Genomic DNA, 24331 nt, shown 5'->3' with positions numbered 1-24331 from the left:
GGTAATCACACATCAATTTTATAGTGATAGAGGTGGCTTTCTGATTTTGATTCAGTGTCTCAACAACATTCTTATTCGTGTGTTTAAACCGGAAATGTTTGAAATCTACTCCAGTTTCCGGTTTCAGTATTATTAATCCATACAGAGCAAAAATGATGTAAATTGTTAAACCATTTTTAAAAAAATAAAATTAAATATTTTTTTTTAGAAATGCTTTCTTTAAAAATAATATAACAAACAAAATAAAACAAATCGTGCTAAAAAGAAAGAAATCTATCAAGAAAGTTACTTTTTAAGAATTTTTATTTGTGTATGGCTAAAAAGAAAAACATGGAATTCTCTCAAACACAATTTATGAATTCTTCAATTCTCATGCGGATTTTGACTTTTTAAAGTAGTTTTATTTTTAAAAGAAAGTTTTTAAAATGTTTATTTTATTTTCTACGTTTGTAGTACGATTTGTTTTAATTTTCGTTAATTATTTAAAGAAAGTGTGTTTTTCAAAAACTTTATTTTTCAAATGAGTTATGCAATGTGATTTTTATTTCTAACTTGAGATTGTTAGTCCCTGTGTGTTAGGTAATCAAACTACACTTAAGAGTAACGCTGGTTGCATAAAGAAAGGCTGATATCGATCTTTAAATCTAACAAGATATCTAACTTGAAAATACAGGGCAAGTCAAAATGATGGACCCGATTTCAGAAATGTATTCTGTGAAATCCAATAAACGCATGTTATTGTGAAACATATGCGCTTCGAAAGGTTAACTTTTCACGCAGAGTTTCCACTTTGTACCGCTAAGAGTCAGCAGCGAGCTTTTAAAGAAAATTACGTTGACCGGAGAACAGAGATCTTTTAGAATACTTCATTATCATGTAAATAAGTCTGTGATTAGTGTGCAGTGGCATTTCGCCACCACTTCCAACAACTTTGGATTGCGTGCATGCGTGCATTACAGCAGTCATTGCTGAAATTGACCGCAAAATGTTAGAAAAGGTTTGGTAAGAGATAAGAATTATCGGCTTGATGTGTGACGTGATACGTGAGGTGTTCACAGAATACTTGTGATATGTTTGAAGCAAATTTGGGCAGTTTACCTTTCTTAGCAGATGTCCCTTAATCAGGGCCGTGCCGTGAGGGGGGCGAGTGGGGCGACGGCCCCGGGCGCCGAAGTAAGGGGGCGAAAAATTCGGGAGAAAAAAGGAAAAATTTCTTGGAATATATGTATGGAGGGCGCCGTCCTATACTCTCGCCCCGGACGCTGATTTTCCACGGCACGGCCCTGCTCACAGTAACATATATTTATTACATTTCACAGAATAAATTCCTGAAATCGGGTCCCTAATTTTGACTTGCCCTGATAAAAGTAACAATAGAATATTGTTGTAGTCACCCGACGTACGTCACTGCAGAATTTCATCATTGTATGACGTGACGAAATGACTTAAATGAAGGTTGGAAGATTTGATGACACTTCTGAATCATTGTAAGTTAAGGGTCGTGCCTTAGTGAGTTATTTGATTCTTTCGTTATAATATATAGTTCCTTATAAACAAAATTAAATCTTCAGTGTAACGTCCCCTTACAAAAAAAAAAAAAAAAAAGCATGATTGAGAAAAGTCCCTTTAAAGGATACATGTTGATAAAAGTGTGAAGACATGATCATGAAAGGATTCGTGAAATGAGAATGTGGGAGGAAACGAGAGAACCCCGGGTAGCCTACTGACACGATTTTATTCACCAGAAGTCCACATGGCTTGGAATCGAACCAGGTGTCCTTCACACCAAAAGCAAACGTTATACACCACTGAGCCACCATTTCGTCTTCAAACTTCCTTAGTTTACTGATTCATATTAAAGTATTGCCCATTAGTATGAATTAGAAATATGTTAGAAGATACTAATATAATAAAACTTTGAAATGTATCATAAACGCTTTTAAAGATTAACCCTTTCTGGTACCTGGGTTTTTGGGGTATTTTTTTAGACTTTCAGTCAAGCAGCTACTGCATCGTCACTATTTACCCCAGGATCATGGTTCATACCTCATTCTCTTCAGAATGGAGCTGGCTTTCAAATGGTGCCACTTGCATGCTCATACCTTATACCAGGAGAGGGAAAAGTGATGTCAAAGGGAAAATTTCGGGGGAAATTTTTTTCACACTTTGGGCCCCTCTGGAACGGCCCTGTGTGAACGTAGATATCTCAAAAAAAATTCTGATACATAGTACTTGGTAGACTGAATGTGTGTGCCAAATTTCAAGTTTCTATCTTGAATACTAAGGGCGGGAGAAATTTTATCAAGAATCCCCACAATGCTCCAAATTACCGCAAAACGCCATGATCTCAGGTAAAAAATTTCCTGAGACATCTCTATTTACCCTAGGACTATAATCCGCCCATCATTCTCTTCAGAATAGAACTGCCTTTCAGGCGGTACCATTCACGTCTCCATCATGTATCTAAGGCAGGGAAATCCCGAAAAAGGGGATTTTTTGGTCTAAATATCCATTTTTTCAACTTTTAGCCCCTCTGGACCCCCCTGTTTTAACGTAGAAATCAGAAAAAAATCTGGTAAATACTACTCGGTGGACTGAATGTTTGTGCAAAATTTCAATCTTCTACGTGCAAAAATAAGCCCGCCAAAAAAAATGAACATAGGGTTAATAAAAGAAAATATATATTTTAGAATTATGACGTCATCACCTCCTATGTCTCGACGCAGGAAGGTGTGAAACCATACGTAAGGTCTTCTACAATGCCTTTGGACCTGAAAAAAAAAAAACCCGGACGAAAAAGCTCAAATAGGAGAGTTATAACGCAATGTACCATGAAACACCCGTATGGTACAATCTGCGGCAAAAAACCTGCAACATGAGCATATAAGTTTATTGTGAAATGACGAAGTCTTTTGCTCCAAAATAAGTGTGCACGGGAGGAGGCCGAGGATTATCCTAGCGTGATTCGTTCCACTTAGACGTTATGTTCATTCCCTGTGCTGTTAGGCGTAGTTTCACAATAAACTTACATCTTCATGTTGCAGGTTTTTTTGCCGCGGATTGTACAAATTGTACCATAAGTACCCCAAAGGGTTAACAGTGGTCTAGCATTTGATGTCTATTTATTTGCGCCATGAGAATATCCATGTTGACGTATTAAGCAAATTCCGTTGTCAAAATATTGGGTTATACTATTATGTTAATTTATTATCTAATTGTAATTTAAGAGTAAAAAAAATCTAGTAGTATTAATATTTGAATATTAAATTGCTGTTTATCTAGCTTAGTAGAAATTTCCGTAAGTCTCATGGTATGTAAATTGCGAGTTCACATAAAGCTAGGTTTCCATGCTGCAAGAATCTTGTATTGTCATTTAAAATAGCTTGCAACCCTACAATATTTCTCCATTTAAACATAATCTTGAAAGAGACGTACAACATTTTTTTTTTATCTTGCAAGTAGTCAAACCATGTGCAACTTTCTGGGTCGTCTTACTTGCTATCTGCTATCGCTTTCTCACTGACATAAAGAAAAAAAAACAGTTCCGCCGCTTCTGAAACGACGGATTGTTTTCGACGAGGAGGGGAAGAGCGCCAAAATACGTTTTAAATGAAGAGGTTCACTATTTGTCCACTAGAGTGCAGTACTGCATGCGTGGAGATATCTTTCTTTGCTTTCAGAAAGTTGTAACTATGTAAACAGTAAATAGAAATATGGGATTTAAGATTTTTTAATGACAGCTACAAGATTCTTGCAGCATGGTAACCTAACTTAAGAAAACATTGTACTGCTGGTTTTAAGTAATTACATTAAAAAAAATTAATATTGTGAAAAAAATATATTTCAGATGTGATAGCCATGAAGAGAAGCTCTCTGTATATTGCTGGACGTGTCGTTGTTGTATTTGCCATCAGTGTGCTTTGTGGGGTGGAACACACTCAGGGCATACATTTAAGCCTCTGGAGGAAGTGTATGAGCAACATATCACTCAAATCAAGGACGAAGTTTCACAGCTTCGACGACGGTTGATGGAACTTATTAGTCTGGTTCAGGAAGTGGTAGGTCCAACAACATTATTTATTTTCTGCCATGAAATACTTCTTTCTCTCACACTCCGTTTCTTTCTTTTCTTTTCTTTTTCTTTATTTCTTTCTTTTTCTTTTTTTCTTTTTTCTTTCTTTATTTTTTCTTTTTTCTTTCTTTCTTTTTCTTTGTTTCTTTTTTATTTCTTTTTCTTTTTTTCTTTATTCTTTTTCTTTATTCTACAACGATAATGTATATTTTATATGTATTTCTAAGTATTGTTTCTATTTACGGGCAGAAGTGCTATTTAAAAGAGCACAAGCAGTTAAGAAGAGGAAAAAGAAATAATTTAAAATATTGTGTATTATATCGATATATTTCTTGTTTTCGTTGCTATGACAACTTGTTTATCTTGTTGTGAAGGTAACTGGAAAAGAGATAGAACGAAGAACCTTATTGTTAGAATTTTCCACGGTACATGTTGAAGAATATATATATCTAAAAGTGCATAACTGTGTTGTATGATTCATTGTAATCTCGTGGACTTTATAAATATTCAAAGTATATTTGAATCGGAATGTAACGAAAGTAAATAACATTGCATATTTAGATGGTGCCGAAACCGTGGGAACTTTGAAGTTTCAGTAAACTATCTCGACATCACGGATTACATTTTACTACGTAATAAAAGAAAAATATGTCGAAGAACTAAAATGAATACCAGTACAGGAGTTGAAGATGTCAATATTCCAGCAACTGAGACTTCAACGGATGTGATTGATCTTTTACGACAGCTAGGACAGCAGATGAATTCCATGACACAACAGATGGATCCCAAATTGGAACAAGTAACACAAAATTTGGATTCCAGATTGGAACAAGTAACACAAAATTTGGATTCCAGATTGGAGCAAGTGACACAATAAATAGGACAGCAGATGGATTCCAGATTGGAACAAGTAAAACTACAAATAGGACAGCAGATGGATTCTAAATTGGAGCAGATAGATTCTAAACGCAGCAGATAAATACCAAACTGGAAATAACCGACAATAGGATAGAGCAAATTATCCATAGTTTTGCAGTGGTGAGAAGTACCGTTGATGTAGTAGAAATGCAAGTCAGTGAACATACAAACCAAATTCGGAGATTGCATGAAGAGGTACAGACCATCAAAGAGAAAATCAGTACAACAAAATGTAATCCTGATCCTGCCCTCAATGTAATGTATGAGGAACATAGGAGAACTGAATCAAGACCCTGTGAAGAAGACAGCAGCTCATCAGAAGGCTATTCTGAAAGGGAGGACACCATCTCTAATATCGAGGACGAAGGAAGAAGACCACTTCGAAGGGACCATACACATGTAAAACCTATACATCTAAGGTATTTTAGTACTAATAATCGCGTGAAATTTAATGAAATAAAATCCTTAACTAAGTTCAGCGGTAGATCTGAGAACATCCCAGCGAGTACCTTTTTAGAAAAATTTGAAGAAGAATGTGAACTAATTAATATAGATAAGGCTAATTTCCTCAAAATATTGCCACATATTTTGTTACCACCTTGTTCGGTATGGTATAAAGCGATCAGAGGTAGTCTGCGTAATCATTCAAATTTCAAAAATGCGTTGATAGCAAATTTTGAAAATGATTTTATGTTAGCAGACCGGGATGCCCAGATTAGAAACCGACGTTTTGATCTTAAAGTGGACAAAAGTCTCACAGATTTTGTAATTTCAGCATATAATGACTTGAAACAGATCAATCCATATCAGCAGGAATCATGCATTATTGCACCAATAAGAATATTATTACCGTTTAGGCTACAGCAAGTATTGATCTCTTCGCAGTGTATTAATTTTAATCACTTAATAATGATAGTTCAAAATTATGAGAGTCAGTCTAGATTACAAGGTAATACTAACAGAAATCAAGCTAGTTATATTCCCGTGCGAAATATCAACGTTAGAGAAGATTGTAGTCATAATACGAGAGGTAATGTTGGATTTTCTCGTAATGGCAATACGACCGAATCTAATTTTAGAAGAAACAGAAATAATTATCATACAGCTTTTAGAAATAATATAAATAATCGATCTCATTCTTCACGTACTCCCAGATTTCGTAGATGGCAGAAATTTTCAAAATAGGAACCAAAGAACTGGTGAAGTAAATAACATACAGGACTGTACACAAGATTATGCCATTCAATACAACCTAATCGACTCTTTTGGTAATGTAACCTGAACTAAAGTTACGGCGTCCGTCAGAGCATACCAAAAGTAAATGGATGCAATTAGTTGAAAAGTTAATTCCTGCAGAAGTTTTATCTAAGATCAATATAGATAATATTGAAGTTTCAGATTAATCCTTAGTGTAATCATTTCTTTATTGTGTGATTATTTTTTGTGATATTAATTGATTTTTGTTTTGTTTCACTTTGAATATTGTTATGATTTCATTGTAATTTTTACTTCGTTCACATTCTATGCAATCACATCTATAGATTAATACAAATAATGTTTATCAAAGTTATGCTAACTATGTCCGAATAAGTGAAATAGGTTATGTTGTATTTTAGTTTACATCAACTTTATTGTCAGCAAGTATAAATGGTATTGAATTAAAGAATTTATTTAGGACCTAAATAATCAACCAACCTATCATATTTTGAATGTCTTTCTTATCGATAATTTTATAAAATTAAAATAAAATTGATTATTGGACAAATATAAGAATGATATTGAGATAAGATGAAAATAATATATTATTTCATGAATTGTAATTTATATATATATATAAAGGCTATTCAAAAAGTAAGGTAATCAGGTATATGAAATGTTTAACGGTCCAGGATTCTTTCTTCAATTGTAATCAATTCAAGAAGTCCTATAGTTCGGGAGCCATGTATGTTTTGTATGGTTGTAGACAATGAACTGATTTCATTAATTACAAGAGCAACATATTGCCTTCTAAAAAAGATTCCTTGATAAGTTATTACTGTAAAAGCTACTTAAATTCGAAATTCTCAAAAGATTAAAAAAAGAAAAAAGAAAGAAAAATAAGGGTTGTTTCTATTTACGGGCAAAAGTGCTATTTAAAAGAGCACAAGCGGTTAAGAAGAAGAAGAAAATACGTATAAAGAAATAATTTAAAATATTTTGTATTATATCAGTATATTTCTTGTTTTCGTTGCTATGACAACTTGTTTATCCTGTTGTTAAGGTAACTAGAAAAAGATAGAACGAAGAACCATATTGTTAGAATTGAATGTATATTATTCTAATGCGGCAAATACGGTATATGTTGAAATATATATATATCCAAAAGTGCTTAACTGTGTTGTGTGATTCATTGTAATCTCGTGAACTTTATAAATATTCAAAGTATATTTGAATCAGGGAATGTAACGGAAATAAAGAACGTTACATTTCTTTCTTTCTTTTTTTCTTTTTCTTTCTTTTCTTTTCCTTTTTAAATCTTTTCGAGAATTTCGAATTTAAGTAGCTTTTACAGTAATAACTCAAGGAATCTTATAGAGGGCAATATGTTGCTCTTGTAATTAATGAAATCAGTTCATTGTCTGTTAACCATGAGCTATCTTGGATTTGAGAAATAAATCAATCCACTATGAAATAATCAACAGCCCTTGTTTTTCCAAAATTATGTATTCTTTATAAATTGAGCCTTCAAACGTTTACACTGTGCAGATTTCTGTTAATTGCTAAAGAATATTATTCTTAAAAAGTAAATGTAAATTTTACAAACATCATTTATTGCTAAAGGATATATATATATAACGTAATTGAACATTCTCACATTTTAATCATCTGAAAACATAAAATATGGGCACGGTTTCGAGGTACACTTCACCTCTTCCTCAACACATCTAAAGTAAACTAGTTGCTACATAAAAGACATGATGTATGAAATTTTTTGTCCATCCTGTACAATACAAGTGATAGTATAAGTAAAATACCCCTTATTTTAAGGGTAATGAAAAGTTTTCTTGGTTTGTATTTGTACGTAAGATCACAAATAACGAGTACTCAGTTCGTGCTTTTGAACTAACTTGAAAGTTGAAAGACAGCCGTAAGTACTTACGTCGTTCTTAGAGCTTAGATTGGGTTATTTCCTACTTTGAGAAGAACTAATATGCATGTGTTTTTTTCCGGCAGGAAAGGAATGTAGAATCTGTTCGAGCAGCTAAAGATGAGCGTGTGCGTGAAATAAGGAACGCTGTGGAATTAATGATTGCTCGCCTGGACTCTCAGCTCAAATCGAAACTTTTAACTTTGATGGGACAGAAGAATTCTCTGACGCAAGAAACGGAACAACTGGAGGCTCTTTTGCAGGAGATTGAACACCAGCTTCACACCTGCACTCGCAGTGAATTGATCAGTAAAAGCAGTGATCTGTCGCGAATGATTCACCAGGTTCGCAAGAAGCCAATGGCGAGTTTCGTCACAGCGCCTGTGCCAGCTGATTTTCAAAGGTTAGTTTTTTAATTTGTCCGTAAGATCTTGAAAATACATTTTTTGGTATACTTTGTATTTCTTTCTTATATGCCCAGAAATTACTTCGAATACTTCTAATTATAGGTCAGAAAGAACCGTAATTTTTTCTTCAAAAACTTACAAGATGTTGTCTAGTGTTTCATTAAATAGTGGCTTGTAGTAGCGCTTAGCAGTGTCCTATTTTTAATTTTTAGATAGTAGTACGACGACAGAATGACAAAAGAACATCATTGCGTTCTGATTTGAATGAAATATTGTGTTCATGTGGCTATACTAACATACCTAGCAACGATCATGTATGTATACTGTTACCTTAATGGGAATTCGTATTCAGACTTCCTGTTTGGATGATTTTCAAATTTCGTGGGTTACGAAAGTTATAATGGTAAGATGGAAGGTTCTCTCTCTTCCTATGCAGAAGTTTTGCAAGTGTGAAAATTGAGTATGAAAAACTAGTGTGTTAATCCTAAAAAGAATATAGAGTAATAGTAAAGGGGAAAACAACAGCGAAAACAATGTAACTAGAAGTGCTAGAGAAATTTCTGTGTTTATGCGTGGAAATTACTATTGCTAAAATCCCTTTTATATCTTTCTGGCCTAGTACATTTGAAGGTAGCCCTCACATCCAAAAGTAAATTTCAAAGCAATTAACAAGATAATATCTGTGATTTGTCCAGAAACAAAACTTTCTAAATACAAGGTATCCCACAAAAAGTCTACACTGTTTGATCTTTAATAACTCGGACCAAAATAAACAAAATATGATTTATTTTTTTAATCACAAAGACGTTAAAAACATTACCGATGATCTAATGTGGAACATGTTCAAAATGTCCTCAACTGGCAGGAATACATCGTCAGCAACGCTGTGGAGTAGATCAACATACATGTTATATGATTTCCACTGGAATGGATTCACAGGCAGTCTCAGTCGCCCCTCTCATGCCATCCAGCTTTTTTGCGTAGATCGTGTTCTTCAGAGTTCCCCGCAGAAAGAAGTCTAATGGCATTAGATTCGGAGATCTATTCGACCCTCCTCGTTGGCCTATCCACCTCTCAACAGATGCTTCATCTGGGAATTGCCGCGCGTCTCTATGATAATATGGCAGTGCGCCGTCTTGTTGAAAAAAAGTTTTCATTTGGATACAGAAGAACAGCTGACATAATTCTTTTATGCAACATGTTAAGGTACTTTACACCTGTCACTGTTGCTTGAAAAAAGAATAGTCCAACAAAGTTCTCTGACAGATATACCACATTATACAGATAACTCAGGAAGATTTACAGCTTGTTCTTCGATAGCATGGAAATTATTTCTTGCCCATACACACGGTTGTAGTGATTGATGGTTCCATTAAATTTAAGTCATCTCATCAGACCAAACAATGAAATCAGTCACTGTTCATTTTCGCAAATCCATTCACAAAATTGGAGACTCCTATCCGGATCGTCCTCAGTGATTACGTGAAGTAACCTCGGAATATAGGATTTCCACTTTGTTTGCTTGAAAATGCGAAGTTTGCCGTATGAACTTCTGAGGGGATCTTGTGAAAGAGGGATGTAACATTGCTTCCACTCCTCTTTCGTCCGCTACTGATTTCTTCCTGCACACCATCCCTTCTTCAGATCACACACAGTTCCTTTTCCCTCAAACTTGTCGCGTAATTTGTACTGACTGTGGCGCAGTATCAAATTCTGCCCGCTATCGTCCCTGTACTTTTTGCATGTTTTCACATTTCCAGAAATACTTTAAAATCCACTTTCGTTTCTCAGAGGAAAGGTTGACGCTACTGGCAACTGAACTGAAATGAAAAGAAAAACAAAAAAACAAACAAACAAAAAAAAAAAACGATTGAATGGATAGATGTTACACACACTAGTCATGAGAACGTCAAATAATAACAATTTGATCAGGATATCTTTAATACCTTCTCTGTTATTAACATTCAAACAGGGTAAACCTCTTTGTGGGACACTTTTGTATAATGGTACTTACCGTTTGTGGACGTTATTCAGATTTATCTCCTTCAAAATAGTTCCCTTCGTAATTAATATATCGTTCTCAGCGCTTCATTTACTGCTGGAACGCACTCTTTGGAATAGCGTTGTGATCTTGTAGTGAAATTGTAGTTATCTCTTCTATGGCGACCTTTCAGGGTGGATTTCAAATAGAAAATAGAAGGAAGACTGCAGGTGCCGATTTAGGCGCGGTTTTGGGGGCAGGCGTGTTGTTCTTCGCCAGCAATTCTCTATTTAAGAGCACCGAATGACTGGGAACATCGTCATGCTGCATTATCCATGTTTTATTTTTCCAAGCTTCTGGTCTCTTCTTCTTCACAGCTTCCCCCAAACACCTCATAAAAAAAAAAAAAAAAAAAAAAAAAAAAAAGTTAAAAAGATATTGACGTCAAACATAATTCTGCTGTTGTACTTGGTTTTAATATATTTATGTTAATATACTTCACTTGAACCTTTCTTTGTCAGTGAAATCGTTCCGCAGTACGACCAAAGCACATTTGTGATGCAGCAGTTCAGTAGTCTCCAACACAAAGCCGATCCAGTGTATTCTCCACCTCTGCATATCAACGGCCTGTGCTGGAGGCTGAAGGTGTATCCAGATGGTAATGGAGTCGTCAGGGGGACTTATCTCTCAGTGTTCTTAGAGTTAAGTGCAGGGCTTCCTGAAACTTCCAAGTAAGTACTTACATTTACAACGCATTGGAGAAAGGTACCCTACATAAAAATTAAAATAAAACAAGTTTCCCGGAATGGAGACGAAAGAAAACAGTTTTGTGCAAAATATTATTGGCTTAATAACAATAATATTGAGAAATTATAAAGATTGTCGTACAGTGGCAACGAAATTAGAACCAATCTCTACATTTCTTTTGTCAGAAATTGCTGTGTAAAAATGAAGATGATTATTTTTTGAAGATTTCTGTCATAAAGAAAGGTACAGTTTTGAAAAATGAAAATGCAGTGAAACCTTTCAGGTTTACGTCCCACGAATATGCCCTTTAGGCTAAGAGTGACGATGATTAAAGCAAATGAATAATGATGGAGGAATTGGTGAAATGAGAAAGTGGAAGGAAACGGGAGTATCCCGAGAAAGCCCACGGACACGATGTTGTCCACCAAACTTGCTTGGCCTGTGATCGAACCAGTGTAGTAAATGAAATTAAATCTTTTGAGTTTTACGTCCCACGTTTATGCCGGTTAGGCTAAAGGAGACTGTGATGATGAGTAATGAATGAAATGGTGGAATGAAGAAAGTGGGAGGAAAAGGGAGAACCCAAGGAAACCCACGCGCACGGTGTTTGTCCACCACAAAGTTCACTTGGCGGGCGCTGGGATCGAACCCGGGACCCCAAGCACCAGAGGTGAACACTCTACCACTGAGCCACCGCGGCCCCTTAGAACCAGTGTAGTGTATATATATATATATATATATATATATATATATATATAATATTTATTTATTTATTTATTTGTAAATTATCAGAGAGAGTGGATGGAGATTTGCTGTTTAGTATCGCACTACTTGTAAACCTTTCTCTCTCTCACACTTCTCTCTCAAACTGACAACAGTACATAAATAAAAAATATACAGGTGAACATAGAATATGGGATTATGTTCAATTAATTTTTCTTTACTGGCTTCACTCGAAAACTTAAATGCTAGGGTTATGAATCTAAATATCTTCTCTACTTCCCGAGTTCAGGCAAATTTTTATTTTAAAAACGAAATATTAGGTTGATTTTTTTTATATTCCTTTTATTCAAAAAATAGATATTTGGCAAAACATAAAATAAATCTCTAAGGAAGATTCAGCCAGAATTTTCGTTTAAAACTTTGAAAGCTTTTCCGGTGAAGGATCGAATTCAGAACCAATCACTTCCTAACTAGATTTACAAATATGCTAAAATGCTTTAAGTTTAAGGGTCCTGTGGCATAAGTTTCTCTGCCCTGGTTATTGGCACAGCTCCAATTAGCCTTTTTCTTAAAAGCAATTCTTTCACTCAAAAGAAAATGCTTGGCCTAGCTAGCTACACAGGACTCCAGAAAGCCAGAGAACTGTGAAAAGGGATACCTAACTAAAACATTGCAAAGTGAGAGGTAAGGTGGGGAAGTTCACCTGTACGCATCCGGTTGTTAAACTACAGAAATAAATGGCACACTGTATTTAGCTAAGAATTAAAACTTAAAAAATATTTTCTGTAAGGTTAAAACTTAAAAAATATTTTCTGTAATGTTATATGTACAGGGTGTTTATCGGTCACGAATATCATGAAGAAGTCATGAAATCAGAAAACGGTCATGAAAGTCAAGAAAAAGTTCACGATTTTAGTTTTTAGATCACGATTTTTGTTTTATCTGGACAAATATAAGTACAGACTGGAAAATTTTGTTTTATAAAACATCAGAATTCACTACCAAAAATGTGTATGGTCTTATTTAGACGCTGCCAAATCGCTAGCAAAACACGCTTCTATCGCATGCTTGAAAATTTGGCCTAATTCGCACGCAAATTCCCTCTTGAGAATGATTACGAAATTTTATGGTTTGGTAAAGAAAAGGTCACGAAAAAGTAACAAAATTTCATTTTGGAATTTTAGTAGACACCCTGATGTAAGATAGATAAGTAAAATAAAAATTATTATACAAATAATATACATATAAAATATACAAATTAGATAGATATTAGAACTCCCTATAAACTATAAACATATTTATTTTTAAATAATTGTCTAGGCCTGGAATTAATGAACTTTAAATTATTAGATATATACTTATTAAATATATATACTTCAGCTCAGATATCTTTATATAATTAGCATATAACAAGTAAGTGGAATGAAAATGTCCACTTACACCAGGGACCCCACGCACCAGAGGGAAACGCTCTACCACTGAGCACTGTGACAGTTTTGTCCATGTTACCCAAGATGCACTTCAATCGATCAACTCACTCGGAAGAAGTTTGAAGGGGAAAAAAAAGATACACTGGTATCCACTTTTGCTTACAAGCGTTATATACCAATACCATCGCCATTCTTCATTTTTATTCCGTGTTTTGAAGTTTTCATAATAGGGGAAACTTGTTCCCTTCTAAATAGGTTAATTGCATCAGCAAAAGGTTGAGATAATCCACACATTCGTTCCTGTATTCGCCGGCATAAATGAATTATTTTCTGATTTCTACTCCAGGGTACTGAAGTTACGTATATTTCCTTTATAAAAGTGATGTAAAGTTATACATCAATTTAATAATACGTAAATTAAATAATTTTTGCAAGCACTGCGAGACGCTCATGATCCAACAAGCGAAGATTAGTACAGCGTAAAAATGACAAAATAAAGTATAACTTTAAAGAGATTTAATGTAGTATTTATGTAATATTTTATTATTCTTTTAAGTTAGACCATTTTTACACAATATACTCTTCAGTCATTACGGTTCTAAATCTGAAGCCAGTGGCGTACACAGAATTTCATTAAAATAAAAGGTGAGTTCAAATACTCAAGTTCATATTGCTTCAGGACACTGGCAATATTTGTATTCATATCGTAATAGGGTATTTTTTTTTATTTTTCCGTAATATCTTGTAGAAGAAGAGGATTATTCACGAAACCTCCCCTTGCGTACGCCACTACCTGAAGTTGTTCACCGAAACCTTCGATGGTAACTAAAATCATGTGAAAGAGCTCTCTTGTGGCTATATTGTTAATGAACGTGCATTCTGCGCGGGAGACTAGGCTTGAATTCGCGGTAGGAGCTCATGTCTTAAACTTATTACCAGGTTTATATATGTTGTGTCTTAACAATTCTTTCTTCTTTTTTTGGTAATGTATTGCTTATAGTTCTAAATAGCCCGCTATCCTTCATATGCTTGTAAATAATAATAATAATAATAATAATAATAATAATAATAATAATAATAATAATAATTGAAAACTATGCATATTTGTATAAAGAGCAGTGAAGCACCATTATAGAATATTACACAAAAGTACGAAGCAACAAGGTAACCGAAAGAGTTCTTTCCATTTTTGACGTCCTATTAATCATACGCTTACAGAGAGGAAACGAAATGATGCAAGTGCCTGACAAGCGATCGGGAGTTACGCTATCGATCTTTAGTAATACAGGCACGTTGTGCACTTACAGCAGTCATAGCTTGTCGAAGAGAAATGGAGGTATCGAAGCAGTTTGTTCGTGTGTGTGTATGTTGTATGACTTTAAAGTGGGCTTGTGAGCTGCCGCATCAAGTCATCGCATATGCCAGTGAATGCCGGGGAGAATGTTGTGAACGAACGCACCGCCAGGCAGTGGTTCCAGAAACTCCATTCGGAAGATGTGAGTTTTCCGGATGTACTGGTTGGTGGACGACCACATGTGTTGGATGACAAGGCACTGAAAGCAGCCATCGAGGAGGACAGTGGTATAACGTGTGATGACTTGCAGAAAGACTTTATATTTCCACAGAAACAGTCAAACTGTACCTGCATGGGATAGGGAAGTCATATAAGGTAAGCAGATGGGTACCCCACATATTGTCGGCAGCCAACAAGGAGCAACGAGTAACAGCCTGTTTATCCTTATTCACTCGCCACCTGAACATACCCATCTTCGATCGCTTGCTTACTGGTGACGAAAAATAGGTCCTCTATGACACTCCCAAGCATACCAGACATTGGTTGACGCCACACGACCTTATTCCTCACACATCAAGACCACCTCTGCATCCACGAAAAGTTAAGCTCTCTAAACGGTGGAATTATCGGCAAGTGGTGCATTACGAGCTCTTTCCACCTGGTCAGTCAGACCTCATTGCTGACCTCTTCTCTCAGCAGTTGCAAAAGGTGCACCGTGCATTGCGACAGGAGCCGGTATTGGTGAATCGCAAGGGTATGCTGTTCCTGCATGACAATGACAAGCCACATGTGGCAAAGACGACCCGGGATATCCTTCAGCAACTTGACTGGGAGACACTGAGTCATGCACCATATCCACTGGACCTTGCGCCAACATATTACCACGTGTGTCATTTCCTTTACAACCACCTCCGTGGGAGATCCTTCACAAATGAGGGAGACCTGCAGAACATCTTCACGGACTTCTTGGCATCCAGGACCGCAGAGTTTTATCACCGGGGTATTGTGCAGCTGCAAGAACTTTGGCAAAAGATGTTGGATGCTGAAGGAGATTACTTTAAAACCTAAAGGTACGTACCGTCCAGTGAGTTGCTCTTTGTTTATCACCGCTCTAGAACGCCAACTAACTTTTTTTGGTTACTTTGTACTTTGTTGCTGTGATAACATGTCTTAATTTTAATTATGTGTATAGTCATACACAAGAGTTGAAACTTTACATAATGTTAAAAATTTCATTTCAGATACGAATACAGGGTAGAAATGATCCATCAAGGTTCACGGGATGCCAGTAAAAATATAGTACGAGAATTTGCCTCAGACTTTGAAATAGGCGAATGCTGGGGATACAATCGCTTCTTTAGGTTGGATCTGCTGGCAAGTGAAGGGTACCTGAATACTGAAACAGACACACTGATCCTAAGGTAAGTTTGTCTTTAGATGCCATAACATGAATCATGAATTTATTTCTCAGCTCTATATGCCTTATAAAAATCGTTCTGTATTGTGCTTTCGAAATTCTAGAATGTTAAGTTGTCATTTTGTAATTTCTCTTTTCGTTTTTATTGTAATTTTGGAAAACGTACAATGCTGTAGCCAAATAATGTATATTAGTTCCCTGAGTTCATTCTCGAGATCTAAATGCTTATATATATACGAAGGACGGTCAAAAAGTTCCCGGAATTCTGATGTAGCTCTCGCCTAATATAAATACTCATTTACGTAATCGCCTTCAAAGTTGGCACCTTCAGAACTCTCTCTCACACACACACACACGTGTTCCACCGCTTCTCCGGTTAGTGGAAACGTCGATGAAAGTCCCCTTTTGGTATCTTCCGAAGTTCAGACGTCGCGTTGTGATCTCTTCTGTGTTAACGAAACGGAAAAGTGCCATTTTTAGCTTTGGGAAAAGTTCCATTTTTAGCTTTGGGAAAAGTTCCATTTTTAGCTTTGGGAAAAGTCCCATTTTAGCTTTGAGAAAAGTGCCATTTTTAGCTTTGAGAAAAGTGCCATTTTTAGCTTTGGGAAAAGTCTCATTTTTAGCTTTGGGAAAAGTACCATTTGTAGCTTTGGGAAAAGTCCCATTTGTAGCTTTGGGAAAAGTGCCATTTTTAGCTTTGGGAAAAATGCCATTTTTAGCTTTGGAAAAAACCAAACATCCGATGATACTAAACTGTTTTTAAGGCTATCAAAGTCTGTGTACAGATTTTCTCCAATTCGCATATGGACTTGATGTTTGCGCGTTGATCGATCTGTGAAATTGCATCAATGGATTACCACACACTCCTTCGTTCAGCTACATTACTCGTACACTGCCTATTATGTACTTGTCATATTTATAACTAGGCAACCTAAGAACTATACTGTACAAGATTCATTGTGTTTGCATTACAAATGTCAAAATTAGAACAATATTCCAGGAACTTTTCGACTGCTCCTCGTATTTACCTTATGGTGTTTTCGTTTATAACTATAATGTAATATGTCAAGGTTTATACACGACGCGCTTTGTAATAATCAGAAATAGAGAAGAGCTTCACTCACCATAGCGTCCTTTCTACCTTTAATTGGGTGATGGCTAATTGGACTTGAAGAAGGTAGCAAATGAACTGAAACTGTCATCCACGTATAGGTAGAAGGGACGCAATCGTGAATAAAGTTTTCCTTTCAGTTTGATTGTGTCTTTTATTTTTATTGTCATGTGTTCGTTCTGGTTTAAATAGTTTTGACAGGAGAAAATAGAATTTGTTCTTAATTGCAATTGAGATTGATATTGAATCTTGAATAGGTTTCAGGTGAGGCCTCCAACATTCTTCCAAAAATGTCGGGACCAGCAATGGTACATTAGTCAATTGCAGACTGTTCAAGCTCAGTATATTACTCAAATCAATGAACTGAAAGAGGTAAGGGAACATTTAGTTTAATTTACAATGAAGTACACAGTGTCTTCAAGTAAAGGATTATAAGTTGTAAACTAGAATAATATTTAATTGAGTACCGTCCAAATTAGTATTCCTTTTCAATGTATCGTAGTGTGGTCCAATAAAATCTCAAACCTCTTCCTACTATTTTTCATCTGGTAAGAATTAAGAATAAGGCTATTTAAATCCTACATCTTCTAAATGACAAGGTTAAGAATTTATAAATATTAGTGTTTTAAGCAAAGTTATAGAATTCGTAATCTTCACATAGGTCTCAATTGCACTGAACTGCATCGATTCAGTAACACCGTGACGACACGATTAGGTTTTCGTTGGTCTTTACGTAAATAACAATTCATTAACATTATCGACATGCAAATAAATAATACACATTAGAAGAAGGTAAAGGTATCCTTTTTTTATATTATTTTACATAGACTATGGAATCATTTTTTTCAAGATTAGAAAATTACCTAATCGTATTCTTTGAAGGAACATATAAGGGAGCCACAAGATAGGGAGCTATATCGGGGTTGTCTAAGCATTTACAAAAAAACAAATATTACGTGCATATCATCAAGGTTTTACATTGTGCATCATCATTGCTTGAAAGAAATATTTTTGAGGTTTATTACATTAAAAAGAAAAGTCCAAAACTAAATACTGACAGAAAGAGCGTAGACAGGGATTGGGATATATCTTAATCACTAATCTTAAATTGAACTATTAGTTTTGTACCTTATAACTTCCTTACTTGATTGTATATATATTAACTCTTTACAATATTACAATTTCATATGTGTATACTACTATGAAATTTTCGTTTATAAGCTTCGTCCGCTATTGAGAGAAAACTCACTATGACTTTGGTAATATGATCTGGCAACAATGATCCTCGCATGGACTTCATACTAGTTTGTGAATAAGGCTGAAGAGACATCAAGATTTTTGAAAAGTATAATATTTACATAATTACATCTGGAATAGAAATTAATTTATTTAGTGCAAGTATTAGACGTGTGACTGCAGTTGCAGATAATTCAGTTTAACGGGGCAAAAATATAATAGTGTTCAAATGCTTAGACAAACATGATAAGAGCTACATCAACTTCCTAAGACTCCCTGATATCTAATTTTTACCCAATTGATATTCAAAGAAAAAAAGTCCGGAATCGAATCAACTTTTAAAATTTACAGTATATAATAAATACTTAATATTATCATATTATTCAAGAAGTCATTGAAGAAAATAGTTAATATAAAAAAGTAAATTTTGTATTGACAAGAAGTTGTTTGATCTCATTCTAATCTCTTTATATATTTTTCTTACAATCTCGATCTTCATTATAGATTATTGTACAGATTCATTATTTATTTATATATTCTTCCAGACAAAAAAAAAAAAAAAAAAAAAAAAAAAAAAGTATTGATAATTACTTAAAGATCGCAGTGTACATTTATTTAAATTGTTTTCAAAGCTAGTAATTTGTATATTTCCAATGAAAGCTACATGAAAATTGCTTTCTAAATATTTTTGATATCAGCCCGGATCTCCATGGGTGTAACAAGGTTTGTTCAGTCATGCGGAAGATACGTCGCATTTCCTTGTGTCACGTTGTAAGTCTAAATATATATAGTGTTTAGCAGTTTTGTACTTTCAATATTCAGTAAAAAAAGTTTTCAGTACAATTGGACGTTGATGGGTCAATATTAAATATTCTATGGGATTACCGTAGTTAAATCAAGAACCACAGGCGTTGACTATTGACCTATACTGGACATAAAACCGATTAGGGATTATAATATAACAGCACCCAAAAATATAGTGAAAAATATCCCGTACATGCTAAATTGTCGTCGTCACGAATTCTGTCGAAGAATTCGAAGCTTAAAATATATAAAACGATAATCATGTCTGTTGTGTTGTATGGTTGTGAAACATGGCCGTTTACGCTGAGGGAAGAACGCAGACTGAAAATATTTGAGAATAAAATCTTGAGACGAATATTCGGACCTAAGAGGAATGGGAATGGCGTGTAAACTTCATAACAAAGAATTGCATAATTTATACGGTTTACCAAATATTGTAGGGTCATTAAGTCTAGGAGGCTCAGGTGGCAGGTCATGTGCTAGGATGGAAGAAAGTAGAAACGCTTTCAAAGTTTTGACTGGAAGTCCAATCGGAAAACGTCCATTAGGAAGACCTAGGCGGAGATAGGAGGACAATATCAAGATAGATCCCATAGGAATAGGAATACAAAGTAGAAAATGGATCCAATTGGCTAAGGATAGAAGTCAGTGGAGAGCTTTTGTGAACACGGCATTGAACCTCCGGGGTACTACATAGGGCATTGAGTTAGATAGTTAACATGTCAGATTATTTGTATTCTTTCGTTTGTATATTTGTATTATTTCGTTTGTATATTTGTATTATTTCGTTTGTATATTTGTATTCTTCCGTTTGTATATTTGTATTATTTCGTTTGTATTACTTATTGTTCTTTTATTTCAGAGGCTGGCCATTGAAATTTCTCGCAGCTCAACAACCAACCCAAGAACAGCCGGAGGTGATACTTTGGAACCGAAGCCTCAACTGGAACAAACGACCACTCAGGCACCTACTACGACCTCCTCTTCTCCTTTACCAACTCTTCTCTCATCTCTTCCTGCGAATAGCTCAGCGCATTTAGGTACTCTGTGTTCGTCCGGGCCGAAGAGCTTCATCTCTACGTCTCAGAGGCTTTCACGAAGCAAAGTCCATAATAAGAGACCTATGACCTCTACATCGTCTTCGCCCAGTGTCCTCAATCCAGGAGCTCTCTCCTGCTCTAGTAGTGATAGTGAGGTAAAGAAAATAAAGTTTACATTGGGAAATCGTAAAATTCAAGATTTTTTTTCATCATTTCATTCATCAGTTTGTAACTTCTCTGTTATATTAACAACAGTTGGCACAAACTGAGCAGCATTTATAAAAATAAGTATACCTTGTAAATATTCAATGCCTTACATTTACCATGGCCATAGGAGTTAGGAGAATAGTTCCTTACAGGTAAATGTGCTTGCTTTTAACTTTTATCTTGCTATTATAATTGTGGAATTTGTCAATAGATAGATGTGTAATAAAGTATATACAGGGTGTTTCAAAACAATACCGATAACGTTTGGGAGGTGGTTCCTGACACCAAGATAAGACAAAAAAGTATAGACCAACTTGGGTGCAGAAATCCGTCATTTCGGAGTTATAGGCTGCCGAAAACATGAAAAAATCAGCTCTAAAAGTCCATAGCTCATACTATGGGACCTACCGTAGTTGGGTCGAAACTTCACTTAGAAACTAATATGTGCGAACCCAAAAATACATGTTTCAGAGTGGGGTCGCTGTGGCTCAGTGGTAGAGCGTTCACCTCTGGTGCTTGGGGTCCCGGGTTCGATCCCAGCCCCCGCCAAGTGAACTTTGTGGTGGACAAACACCTGTGCGTGGGTTTTCTCGGGGTTCTCCCTTTTCCTCCCACTTTCTTCATTCCACCATTTCATTCAATACTCATCATCACCGTCTCCTTTAGCCTAACCGGCATAAACGTGGGACGTAAAACTCAAAGATTTCATTTCATTTACATGTTTCAGAATCCTAAGGTACTTACATAACGGTTTTTATAGAAGGAGTTTGGCTACAGGCCTATAATTTGAAGTACTCACCAACTATCTTTATAAAAATTCTTGAGGAAGTACCACAGGTTTCTGAAACATGGATATTTGGATAGGGCACATACTAGTTTCTAAGTGAAGTCTTGACCCGTCTACGGTAGGGCCCATAGTATTGAAGCTATAGACCTTTAAAGTTGATTTTTTCATGTTTCCGGCAGCCTATAAATCCAAAAGGAAGCATTTGTGCACCCAGGTTAGTCTATACTTCTTGTCTTATCTTGGTGTCAGGAATCATCTCCCAAACATTGTCGGTGTTGTTTTGAAACACCCTGTATATCCAAATTACGTAGTGTAACTATGAATCAAAGTGCAAAGCTAAAGATAGAAAAGCGTGTATGTTAAACTGATAATATGTAATTATTTACTTCCATTTTTGATTGATAATACGAGGATTGAGTGAGATATATTAAAATCGCCCAAGTTTCCATTTCTTGAATGTAGATCTAGTACTGTTGAGTACATATTTAGAGAGATAGTAGATTTACATGTCTGATCCTGCAATTCTAACGAAGTGAGTGTATATGCTATCGTCAATCAAATTTATGTGTATTCAAGTAATGCCGATGAGTCTGTCGTAATCAATCGTAAAACATTAGGATTCGTCTTACAAGGTACATTCGTGAAGTGTCCCCTCGGAATTCGTGTAAAATTGAGTCAAATGCAAAGTTCTCCGCGGCCCAATGTGTATTGTACTAATTTTAGCGTCCCATGCCGGTAATTTGCATATTTATGAGCCTTCACACATCCGGAATTCAATCATGCACTACTGTAACGCTAGGACACAAAATTGCTTTTAGTATGTTTAGATGTAACTGAACATGAATGTGGGCATATGTAAAATAAATTGGATCAAGTACTGCTGCTCTGACACATGTTACATACCCCGGTTGCCATCTCGGATCCGCCATATTGGATTCAACTTTCGGTTTTTCAACTGGGAATAGATGCATGTGAAACATCAAATTCATGTACAATTTTCTCTTAAATGTACTGGTGTAGTGAGTTTTAGCGTATCTCGTACAGTTTGCAAGGGATTGCGTGTTAAATGTCAAGCACTTCACGAATATTGATCCAAATAGAAAGTTGTGCAAAACTCCGTGTGTATTGTGCTAATTGCTGTGCCCATACAGGAAATTACATACTTATGAGACTTCATTTACCAATCCTGTAAGCATAAATATACACGAAAGTAAGCACAGAGGGTGAATATCTAAAACGTCTTAACGTAAATCCAGATGATACGACTAGATTTGAGTGCAGACCTACTATTTCCGTATTGAGTGTGTATGTATGTATGTACATCCAGATAATATTTCGTCAACGATAAATCAAGTAAACTGTTACATACATAGGTATAAACACAGAGTGCATTGCACAACATAACTTTCTGCCTCCCCAAATTTCTATTTACTTGAATATTCGTGAAGTGCTTGACATTTAACATGCATTATCTTGCAAACGGTACAAGATACGGTAGAACTCACTGCACCAGTGAATTTCAGAGAAAATTGTACATGAATTTGATGTACCACCTGCACCTATTCCCATTTAAGAAAACGAAAGTTGAATGCAGTATGGCGGCCTGGGCATGTAACATGTGTCAGAGCAGCAGTACTTGATTCAATTTGTTTTGCATGTGCTCACATTCATGTCCAGTTCTATCTAAAGAAACTAAAAGCAGTTTTGTTCCGAACATTATAGTAGTGTATGATTGTATTCCGGATATATGAAGACCCATAAATATGTAAATTACAGGTATGGGCCGCTAAAATTAGTACAATACACATTGGGCCATGGAGAACTTTGCATTTGAGTCAATTTTACATGAATCCCAAGGGAACACTTGAAGAATGTGCCATATTAGATGCTTCAATAAATGTTCTTTTACATCTCAACTTTCGTTAATACCTAATTTATTTTTGCAAATTTTCTGGTTTCCCATTGCAATATATGCGTAATAATCTGTTGAGTCCGTTCAAACAAAATGCCAGATAAAGCCAAAAAGTTTTGTAACATGAAGATTATCGTCTTTATCGAAAGTTCTTGCCAATGTTGGCATCATTTACCGTAGTAAATAGTCTCCCCGACCATGCTTCGTGAATCATTCGCATGCTACCGCTAAGATACCGTTGTACGACCAATCGCTTTATTACCATAATACATAGGAGTGGCACTATTCTGCTGTAATTCCACAGATGTTTTTTTTTCTTTCTTTCTTTTTTTTTAACTGCTATTACAATACGTATAAAGGGTACAACGTGGAAGACTGCTACGACGATCTAATTTTCGGATTAATTACACTAATGAATGAATTCTCACTTATGTACACTCATGTTCAAAATGATTGTCGCATATCTGTAACTATCTTCTTGTACGAATATAATTTCATAATGATGTTGCAGGGCACTTTTAATACTGATACTATGTGTATAATCTGGAAATGTATATTTGTGGTAAATTTCATAGTAAAAGAGTTATAAATATGAAAATTAGAAGGAGTAAAACAAAATATTGCTAAATAGAGAAGGAAGTTTGATTTTCGTTTTATTGTTCTTATTTACTGCTCTTTTGACATGAAAGTTGCCACATACATGTCTTTGCCGATTATACACATACTAACATTATAAGAAATACCGGGCGAATTCGTTATCAAATTATATTTCTAAAACAACATATTTATAGACATGCGACAATAATTTTGGACATGAGTGTACATAGCAGTGCCTTATCTACCTTCAAGAATAAGAAATGAAAGCAGTTTCGTTTCTTCCAGTTAGTCATGGTATGTATAGCTTGTGCTCACGTGGAGAAATCTGTCGATAACCTAAACTTTGATATCTCAAGTTTCGGGTAAATTTTTCCGGAAACTTTATTTGATAACATGTATCCGCTTGACGCTCTTATAATTTCAAGTACGATGTAGTGCAGTTTGCACCAGTTGTATGCGCTGCTGATAGAGAGTTACAAGTAACACCAGTGTCCTCTATGGTTCTCCCTCCCATATTTTAC

General features: G+C 35.4%; 1 protein-coding gene across 3 annotated transcripts in view; it reads left to right on the top strand.

Moving 5' to 3' along the window:
- LOC145694395 (E3 ubiquitin-protein ligase TRIM37-like) overlaps nucleotides 1-24331 on the top strand; it is a 194628-nt gene that overhangs the window by 126864 nt on the left and 43433 nt on the right. For all 3 annotated transcript variants that reach the window (XM_081770570.1, XM_081770573.1, XM_081770571.1), the window contains exons 3-8: nucleotides 3848-4058; nucleotides 8204-8520; nucleotides 11027-11236; nucleotides 15941-16120; nucleotides 17485-17599; nucleotides 20130-20462. In XM_081770570.1, the coding sequence (XP_081626696.1) occupies nucleotides 3848-4058; nucleotides 8204-8520; nucleotides 11027-11236; nucleotides 15941-16120; nucleotides 17485-17599; nucleotides 20130-20462 (1366 nt within the window). The remainder of the gene's footprint in view (nucleotides 1-3847; nucleotides 4059-8203; nucleotides 8521-11026; nucleotides 11237-15940; nucleotides 16121-17484; nucleotides 17600-20129; nucleotides 20463-24331) is intronic.

The sequence above is a fragment of the Thermobia domestica genome, chromosome 9, assembly GCF_964235325.1.
Source record: "Thermobia domestica chromosome 9, izTheDome1.hap1.1, whole genome shotgun sequence".
Lineage (NCBI taxonomy): Eukaryota > Metazoa > Arthropoda > Insecta > Zygentoma > Lepismatidae > Thermobia > Thermobia domestica.
This window is presented reverse-complemented; position numbering and strand designations above follow the sequence as displayed.